At 38.5% G+C, this 10990-nt stretch overlaps 1 protein-coding gene across 1 annotated transcript in view; it reads right to left on the bottom strand.

Annotated features, from left to right (window-relative positions):
- The window catches only part of LOC110446089 (monocarboxylate transporter 5-like), a 26217-nt gene that overhangs the window by 14268 nt on the left and 959 nt on the right, over nt 1-10990 (bottom strand). The window contains exon 2 of the mRNA XM_021491053.1: nt 9058-9333. Within this exon, the coding sequence (XP_021346728.1) occupies nt 9058-9214 (157 nt within the window). The 5' untranslated portion in view covers nt 9215-9333. The remainder of the gene's footprint in view (nt 1-9057; nt 9334-10990) is intronic.

The following is a 10990-nucleotide window of genomic DNA, read 5'->3' on the forward strand; positions in this document are numbered from 1 at the left end:
AATGGAGTAGATGATGGAGGTATAATGTAAGCATACTTATATAATATTTTAGCAGAATGAAAGGAGTATGTATTTTAGTATACTCTTGAATAACTGAATTACAGTACCGGAATTCAGGAAATAGTGCAAATGTCTTTTTCTGCAATGATAATAATAATTTGAGGTTCTTATATACCGCTTTATCACAACCTAGTTCGTAGGTCGCCTCAAAGCGGTTCACAAATTATAATCCTTGGTTATAGGGCCTTTTCAACCAGCCAGCATCTTTCTCAACTCCCTGGGGAGCATACAGCGGTTGCTGCCATTTCGGCCTTCACAGCTAGCATTCTACAATTCTAGCACTGCCCAACCACGTACTCATGTACAGATGTGTAGACTGGAACAAACAAAGTAAAGTATCTTGCTCGAAGATAAAACACAGTGTCGTGCCGTGACTCAAACCTGCAAGCCTTCGGTAACGAGCCCGGCGTCCTACCACTATACTACCTTGCCTCCTAGACTATCACATACACTAGGGGTATGGGAACAAAGCCTACAGAAAGGTTAGCTGAGTTTAGCAGTGAACATGAATTAGTGTATGAGCCATAGCGCGAAAGTCGCTAAAATTAGAATACTGCCAAACTTAGTGCATTTACCATAGATCATTGATCAGCTGATATACACAGAACCTAAAGAGAATTACCATACTACTGTATACCATACCCCTGTTTCAACTTTTAAGGACTTGAGCAAGACTTCCAAACTGCTATCTGTTGTATCTACACTGTATTGTGGCTTAGTTTCATGGTAAGTATTAACGTACTATGTAGGTACCATTTTTATCTATTTCACCTACCCATCAATCCTGGCTCTCCAGGAACACCGTCCGAGCCTTGTCTCCCTTGGAACCTGGCCGCAACAGTTGGGGAGGGATGTTAGGGGGTGGTCCAAGTTCTCCCTTCGTACCATTAAACCCTAGAAGACCTGTTCACAAAACCACACAAGCATTAAAAATGTTTGTCAGTACAAAGAATGTTGATGGATTAAAAATAAAACAGATTCTTCATATTTCTTTCTTATAATATAATCTGATCATCTGTTAATTCTTCCTACAAACATGTCCTTGAATGACCTTAGCTGTTAATAGAATGTTAACCTAAATAAAACCAAACAAAACGTTCCTACAAACAACAATTTTACTGGTCAAAGAAATTTTAAAAGCAGATAAAGGGACAATAACTTATAGATGCTATGATATTGCTCTGTCACCTTGAAACAAGATATCTGTGATATTGAAGTAAATTAAATGTATGTTAACCTTGAAGTAAGACATACGTAACCTTGCTGAAGGTCAATGCGACCTTTGAGAAGTGAAGTCAGATTGTAAAATTTAAAAACATGTACTGACCTCTTTCACCAGATGCTCCTGGGAAACCGGTGCGTCCCTGTTCTCCCTTCTACAGCACTTTAAACTCGACAGCACATCAACGCTATCACAAGGCAAATACACCAACATACTCTGCCTCCAGCACACATATAGGTTTTCATACTTTCTACAAAGTACATGTAAAACTCAAACAGAGCAACCATCCTGGCGATATATAGCTGACAATTAGGTGACCTATACGAATTTTGAAGCCTGTGATTATTGTCATAACACAGTAAGCAAAATATTGGAGTAAAAACTATATAATTAATCAAAAACCTTAAACTTTGACAAAACAGTGTAGTATAAACCATGTTGTTTTTACTATAGGAGATCTCAAAACATCAACTTTTCTTGTGACTTTTCATTTCGACATATCAACGACACAGTCAATCAGTTGAGATAGACCTCGACAAGCACCATTTAGGGGAGGAAATGTTATCTGTATTTTATGGTTTAAACAAGAAAAAGATTAAGAAAGAATCAAACATTTAGAAGGACCCTTAAAAAACACTAAAGAAAGCAGGAAAAGTGTTCATGTTGGAATCATCACCATCAAATCACACAAGAAAGGGTACACTACTTTTTTAATTATAAAACAAGCAAGTACACAGACAGAAGACACTTCAGTTAGATCGATCCCAACAGAAGAAATATAACCGAGTTTAGAATGGACAGATACCGTCCGAACGACCCTACTATTCCAAAGAGGTAAAGTAATAATATGGATTGTCACGTAAATTATCGCAGAAACAAATAGAATCTTCTTAGTTTTGTTTTCATTTCGGTTTTGTTTGGTTGTCCTATCTACGCCATTTTATCTTAGAGAGCGTAGCTTTCTGAATATCTCTACCTGCTATTTGACAAGCTCCAAAAAGAAAATACGGTATTTCAAAGTAGCTTAATAACAATATGAAGCCTATGGTAATTTTACACATCTTAACGGTAACCGTTTATTCCTGACTTGAATGCTATAATACAAATATTTACAGTAGCTTTCATATCCGGTCATAAATTCTACAGTTCAGGACCTGGTTAACTTTGATAAACTTTATCCACTTGCCTTTCACCAAGGCGACCGGGGTTCGATCCCCCGATTGGACGTAAATAGGTTTGGAGTCACCTGCCCGATCACGTGATTTTTCTCCAGGAACTCCGGTTTCCACCCACGCTAAGACCCGCGCGCGCTAACATCCGGGCCAACAGGAGCGATTAATATAAGTTGAAAAACTTGTTTCATAACTGTTGTAAAACAAATAAAGTTTATATTAAGGAATTTCAAAGCAAAATGAATCCTCAAACACAAATCAAGCTGATCTGTGTACACAAAACTGTAAAATGATGTCAGATGTTCTGGATTTTTTGTGTTCAAATAGTAAACACCTAATGCACGTGACGTTAATATATCAGGAAATGTCCCGTAAAAATGTAAATCATCGCCAAGAAGTTCTCGTTCCTCTTAGAAAATTGTTTTAATATTTGCAGTTTCAAATTCCTTCTGTATGTAGATACTTAATAATCTGAGGTTTTGGAAAAATGTAAAGGTTGTAACTGAAATTCGCGTAAAATCAACCTTATCTTATAAAATCACAACTGCAAACGATATTTTTAACACCTAATAGATGTTTACACCCCAAAGACACCAATGGGGCAACGTCTGTTTAGGTGGATTCACATAAGGAAAAGGGTCAAGACTCGTTGCTTGCAACGTAGTACCAGTTTCACCGAAATATACAAGTATCTACACTTTTATTTAAATACATCTTACATTAACAACAAAGATAAGTCCTTATTCACATCAAGTCACTCTCATTCGAAACCATTCGTTAATCCATTCTTTTCTAATAAAACAGACCTAAAGCATTTAAACGGTACACTAATGACACAGTTCAGTTCACAAGATGGCTGCGCCAAAAGACAAGCATTTGCTTTCATAAAGAACTATTCCAACTTTCGAATTGGAAGATTTCTAATAAGTCTTCAGGGGTGAATGAGTTGATGCTTAATGCGATATATGTCTTCAAACAGCATCCATCTTACTCCTAGTCGTAGTCAATATCCGGACGATCTCTATCGTGAAGAAGAAGAGCGCTGCCGTAAATGAGGAAGCTCCCATGAACTGTAGCGTGACGACGTATGAACCGGTTAGATCCCGTAAATAGCCTGAAAAGAAGCAATGAGATCACCTACATAAGTTAAACCTTCATATTGATCGCCGACATTCCATACGGAAACAAAGTTACATATATTGCTTCCGGAATTATTCAGTAATAAGGGATGATGCGATACTGTTATTACTCTTATATGATATGTCAGTCTTTTCCAATTTTGGTTTGAATAATGCTTTATTCTCCACCCTTTCTGTTTTAGCCATGAAATGTTTTGTCTCTAGGTCCCTTCAGCATGAAACTGAGACTGCAGCAGTTTTATGCGATCATATGTATATACTATTATATTTGTTCGAAATCAGATTCTGAGGAATGCCAAACGTACACGATTGTGTTGAGAAAAGCAACATATTAATTTGTCCCAACCCTCTGGGTAATATTCTTGCATGTCTGCCCGTTTGTAAGTTGGTTTTTACATTAAATTATCTGACGTCATGGATTCTGGTTAAGGAGACCTGTTCCACTACATTGTGTTTTTTAGTATAGATAGTTACCTCCCCTTAATACGGTTAAGATAATGTGATGCAATGTTTGGCCTGAACACAGTCAGTTATTTCGGGAGTATAACAATCTGAAGCACGGAGTTTGAACCCCACTCTAGCCATGCTTGAATTTCACACTCAGAACGTTGTTAATTTAATCATTAATATTTGTCTTTAATAGCCCCGCAAGGTATGGTTTTCTTTCCAGAAATGATTTATCAAAGCTAAAGTCTAGCCGTAAAAAAAAAATCATTTTCCATTGCGTTATTTTATTTTTGGCAGTGGTACGGGGATGCTTCACGGTCTAACCCTCAAAGTGGAGAAGGGTTCTATCAATCACCACCACTAAAATATACCCAAGACTTACCCAGGAATGATGCGTTGCCGCCAATCCAAATGCCTTTTAGAACTAGAATGACAAGCATTCCGTTGGGAAAGTCTTTTATACCAATCATCTCTATCAAGATCGGTGAGAAGAGGGTAAACAGAGTACCTCCAACCAAGCCGTATATAATTGCAAACGCGATCAGAAGGTAAAAGTTGTTGAAGAACGAAGAAATTATCATCATAATTCCTATGAGAGTTTGTGAAGCCACAACCAAACAGGGCTTTCGTATCCTGGGGTGGTCGGCCAGAAACCCAACAACAATCCTACCGCAGAAGACGGACAGGCTGATGATCGAAGCTATGGTGGCCACGTTCTGATCACTGATCCCGATGTCGCGTGCGTAGGCTGGCAAGAATATATGAGTGAAATCAGGTGCCAAGGTACCTAAGGAATAGGCAGGAAGGAAAGCTAAGAAATACTTATTGCGAAAAATGTTGCAGTTGAAAATCTCGCGATCGGTTAAGGATTGGCATATTTTCGAAAAACATTGAACTGGTTTCTTATTTTCGTCTTTTGGTTCTTCATGTTCAGAATTCATCCGCATCACGTCGATATCTTGCAGGGAAAGTGCAACAATATCACCGGTGCTAAAATACCGCGTAAAACTTGACAATGAGAGGACGGACGGCGACTCCGCGGGTTTTGAAACCGCCTGCACGTGACCGGGACTAAAAGAGATACTCCGGATACGGTACTTGGCTTTGGTTGTAGTAGTATCTTCCGTTGGTAAGACCGGGTGTGACGTTGATTTGTTCGCCCTGTCATCCATTTCAAATTTGTGAAACCTTTTGTCACCGAGAAGCTTTTCCTTCTGTTCCGGACAGTTTTTTTCACTTGCTAAATCTTTCTTTGGATTGCAAGTCTTCCTTTTGCTGTAGAAGTTAATTGGTCTGAGTAGACAGGCTGCTGCCACGCAGTGAAGAGACAATCCGGCCGTCAGAAGTAACGCCCCTCTAAGACCGTACTCATCAAATAAGTACCGAAACAGGTAGGGCAGCAGGAATCCACCCAAAGCATTCCCACTCAGAGCAATCCCCATCGCAAAGCCCCTTCTTTTCTTGAAATATTGCCCCAGAATTACGAGATTTGGATTAACGACGCATGCACTCATGGCGCCTTGAAAGAGACAAATAATTAAACAGATCATCATAAAATCAACACAATAGTTAACATCGTCCCTCATTCCTATAAAAATGTGGGCAGTTACTCGATAGTGTTCTGATTTGTCAGACAGGGTGTCAAGAATTTCGTTACTGGTATTTTGACGTCAAATAAAATCCGAGATTACAATTAATACATTAAATTATATAATGCATATTATAACGCTGATATATAAAAACCTGTAATGGCTGCCATGACGTCAATACCATGGCTAAATTTAATAATCAGTATTTTACGGAATGCTTAATCTCTTCGTTGTTTTCCAAAATATTAAAAGTTAATGACAAACGCCATTGTTCGATTAAAATATCAAATTGTTATCTACAATATTTTCGATAGTCTTAAGCTTTTTGTTAAAAGTAAACATATACTATTTCATGGCATTCAGTTCAACAGGAAACGCTAACAAAGTTCTTAAAGATGGATTATGATATAAGAAACATTTTATCTGATTTACTCTTGATCTTTTCGATCTTTTCGATTATCTTAATCTCTTTCTTAACAGTAAACATATCATAATTAATTGCTTACAGTTTAGGCTTAGCGAAAAGTAATGAAAGGCAACACTGCCTGTTAGACTGCCCTTGTCGTAATTGGGTAAATTCAAGGCAGCTAGTACGTACCAAATAGTAGGCTTTGTGAGAAGTAGAGAAAGCTGATGCTGTCCGCTAGGCTGCTCAAGCCGTAACTCAACGCACATCCAAACGTCCCCAATATTGCAAGGTTGCGAGTGTTGTATCGCTTGATGTAAATGGAAAGGATCGGCACGGCTGTGGAAACAAAAGATACTACTCAACAAAATCACAGAGAAAGGATCGGCACGGCTGTGGAAACAAACATAAACAAGATATTACCCAACAAAATCACAGAGATATGATGGATGAAGAAAACGAAATGGTGTAATCATTGTTTACAGCTGGGAGCAAACTTCACTTGGTAGCCTAGTGCATTTGTGTTAACAAGAAAAGTTAAACTCCAGTTCAATAGCTTGTGCTCTGGAGTTAACACTGAAGTGAACTGGGGCTCACATCTATATGCGCTGGAGTTAACCCTGAAGTGAACAGGAGTGCACTTCCTTACACTACAAAGTGCACTAGATTCCTTAGTTAAGTTTCCTCCGAACAATTTGTCATATGCATAATTATGAATGACAAAAGACAACGTCTAGTTTTATGATCATTAAATTATTCTACTGTGTTTCTAGGTAAATGGGGACTATGAGGTATCATAAGATTTCCCTGACCTTTGTACGATATAAAGAATTTACGCCGCGTACTCTTCGGAAAGATTGGCATGGGCATGCCACCCCAGCAACTAAATAGCACATCACTCTCTCTATGATGCTCTCGTATACATATAGTAGCATCTAATTTTGTGCATAGGGCCGATCTGAAATGAGGCAGTGCCTGCAGCACCATCAAAAGATCATAGAGTGTATCCATCTTCGAAATGGTCTGCGATTGATTTGATTACTGCTATGTCTAAACCAAGTTCTAACCCAGATAGTTTTGCTGCCATGCTGTCATCTTGGTTAGTTCAATTACAACAATACACCAGAAATGGTATGCAGACTATTGGAAAAAGAAGTATATTGGGAGTTATTTCCCCCTGTTCATTGCAATCGTGATCAAGATGTCGTGGTGAAGCTAGCAGAGTCGACAAGTCCCCTTGAGGATAAGATCTTGTAGGGGCAGCATATCACGTCGGGAAATATCACTTTTCAATAAATTTGGATATCCAAAATGGAGTATCAAGACAGTGAAGTATCAAAAACAAAAAAGATGTGAAGCTGAAAAGAACGAAATAACAGAGGAATAGACCAGGGACAATTTAATGATAACATACGTGAAAGAAATATCAGGGTCCATTCAAAGGATATTTAGAAAGAACAGGATGTCGACCAGCATGAGACCACTCCAGACCATCAGGAACATTCTTGTGCATTCAAAAACCTTATTCCATCAGTGACACATGTTATCGGATGTTCAGGATTGGCCGTGAGAATTGCAATTTTTCCCCATAGGGGATACAGGAAGACAGTTCAGAACAAGATTAAATGAACATCTGAAGGAGTGCCATAACGGTTCATAAAGAGAATCATATGGCAGCCTGGAAACAGGCAAAGACGTTGGACAGAGAGAACAACCAACGAGTAACAAGTCATCCATATCAGGATACACTTAACAGGGTACGTTATAAACAGGGACCAGGGGGCTTACCAAATCATTCAGGTTAACGACTACTTGTGAACAAGGGGAAGTAGCTCAAGATGTACCTAACGCCACCAGAGACTAAGCTAGCAGTTTGGAAGCGAAACTGTCTTGGTAATAACTTGTAGTGTCTTTTGCAGACTTACATGCTGTGCAGTAAGCGTTATTTTGTAGTGTCATGTGAAGACTAACATATTCCGCAATAAGCAATAGTTTGTAGTGTCGTGTGTAGACTTACATGCTCCGCAGTAAGCAATGGTTTGTAATGTCGTATGCAGACTTACATGCCCTGCAGTAAGCGTTAATTTGAAGTGTCGTGTGCAGACTTACATGGTTTGCAGTAAGAATTAGTTTTGTAGTGTCGTGTGCAGACTTACATACTCCGCGGTAGGCAATGGTTTGTAATGTCGTGTGCAGACTTACATACTCCGCGGTAAGCAATGGTTTGTAATGTCGTGTGCAGACTTAAATGCCCTGCAATAAGCGATAGTTTGTAGTGTCGTGTGCAGACTTACATGCTCCACAGTAAGCGATGGTTTGAAGTGTCGTATGCAAACTTACATGCACTGCAGTAAGCGATGGTTTGTAGTGACGTGATGAGTGTAGTTGCTGACACAGACGATTTGAAGGTCCGCAGGAACTCTATGAAGAAGATGCCGTATGATTTGGAAATACCGATCACGACAAAGATGATAAACCAGCAAGCTACAAAAACACAATAACGATTTGAAAGTTAGGAAGATTACATTTAAAATGAGAAGTCAGATGAGGGGCATAAGTTATAATCAGATTACCTGAAATGAGTAACAGTCATTTCCACTTGTTGACTTGACTTAGTATGCATAACATGTATTCATAATTATGCTAGTTATATACATATCTTCAAATAATCATAATTAAATATATAAAGATAGTAAACAACTGGACACTTGTCCATGTAAGACAGAAAATATACATTAATACAGGTTATATCAATAAAAGTCGATTCATCAATCGAAGTTTAATATAATAGTAGGTTATGTCAATAAAGGAAAATTATGTCGATAAAGTTAAATCTATCAGAAAAGATAGGTTATATAATTAAAATTAGCTTATATCAAGAAAAGTAGGTTATATCAATAAACGTAGGCTATATCAATAAAGCTAAGTTGCTTTTACACATAAATGACAAAAAAAGAAACAATGAATGATGAAAAATAAATTCGTTTTCAATTCTTATAAAGAACATAACTTGTTGACGTACCGCCTAAGATAACCCATGCCCATCCTTCGTCCACAGGGTGATCTGGCACCTCTTCTTCCTGCTTCCCATCCTTCTCCTTCTTTCCTTTTTCATCTCCCATATCACCTGCTATATCAACAACGCTTGAAGTTTCATCAACTTTGTCGTCGTCCTGCATCGTTGTGTTATTCTTTCACTGAAGCCTTTGTTATAAAGAGATGATTTTCTATGGGTGGTTACTATGGTTGTGGATGTAGGAAGATGTATGAGAGTTTGGAAGGGTAATCGTGTCATTTTCTGTAAAAATAAATAATGAGACTAGTATATAATAGGCGATCCTTATTTCAAATCGGATAGAGTTATAAATTGGTAACAATCTAGCTGATCCCCAACCAACGATTTAATCGACATGTTAGAGAAGGTACAACCGATTTCGATGGTAAAACTATCGATCGCCAATCATCCAATCAACAAAAGACGAGAGCAAATTATCTGGACTTCAAGCCGTCGAACAAAGATAAATCTCACTAAAGTCTCATATCCTCGAAACAGTAGCACAGCATATCAGCTGGTCATGTAACACTGACAACGGGAAAACTAAAGGTGCCCAAGGAACCACCACCGAAACAAAGAATGGTTAAGGAGAAACAGGCAATATTATGAATCCTAATCCAATCAACCCAAACGTGAAAACTAAAGGTGCCTACTGAGCCATAACCGAAAGAGAGAGTGGGAAGGGAGAAACAGCAAGGTTATGGATACTAAATTTTAACAAACCAATTAGCAAAAATAATTGTAGCTATGAAGTGGGACCCATATAACACAAATCAAGCAAACAAGAATAAGAAGCCTTTTACATTGGTCCCGATCCAAAACACCAAACAATGGCTGAAAGGAGAACCTCAAAACAACAAATACCTATGTTTATAAACAGTCACTTTTGCTCCAAGATTTTTGGAAACAAATGATATTCGCGTGTTGCATCCACATTTAAAAACGCAATGATGACGCAACCACGCGTCACAAATATTGGTTTCATGATTTTACTGGCATGAAAGGCGTTTTACGTTATACTGTGGTGTATTTCGTCAGTATCAAAACATGATGAAATATACCTTATCTGTCTATGTCAATACCGAGGCGTCCCTCTGAACTGAGGTCAAGGTGTTCATGAAGTGGGTGGTTATCAGTACATCGTCGATAGCTATCACTATGTACTTAACATAGACCGAGAATTCGGTTTTGTTTTAATATGTCTAGGGTTTCACGTCCTCGCCTCAGCTTTGACTACATAAACATGTGCCTTTGCATCACAGCAAGAAAAAGAGTATTGTTTTCTTTAAACATCTTTTTAGATAGGTCTATATCCCTTTCTTAACATGTCTGTATGTTTCAGACCTACTTAAGTTCTACCCTGGGTTTCCGTTCCCTGTAGGTTTTACCATAGTTACTGATCATCGTACAAAAGTAAGGGCTCCAGAACTACACTCGATTTACCCAGGTTTTACCAACTTTGAAAACCCCTCGGGCGGAATTTCCCTATCCTACACCCCTGGGCATGAAAGAGTCTTACATTCTCTCATTTCCGTGTGTGTAATATAGAGCTTTCCAGGGTAAGAAAGGGGTGAAAGAAATTTCTATCATGTTTACTGAACTACGTACCCTTTGTCCTAGTCCGAATTATTCTGACGTTTTATCGACTTTTTTCATATCGGTCAGTCGTCGATTAACGTCAGAACTCCGGCCCTCTATAATATGCGGGAAATATGCGACCCGCGCCCGGAGCGCACTTCAAACTGATATTTTAGAAACAAATCGTCACTTTCACACACATGTCGCACATGGATCGAAAGATCTGTTCTTTATGCACAAGATGAACATACATAACATGCCTCAAACAACCAATACAATCACTAAAAACATATTTTTTCAAACTTACTCTGTTTTACTCTAG

The sequence above is a fragment of the Mizuhopecten yessoensis genome, unplaced genomic scaffold, assembly GCF_002113885.1.
Source record: "Mizuhopecten yessoensis strain PY_sf001 unplaced genomic scaffold, ASM211388v2 scaffold2507, whole genome shotgun sequence".
In the NCBI taxonomy this organism is placed as follows: Eukaryota; Metazoa; Mollusca; class Bivalvia; order Pectinida; family Pectinidae; genus Mizuhopecten; species Mizuhopecten yessoensis.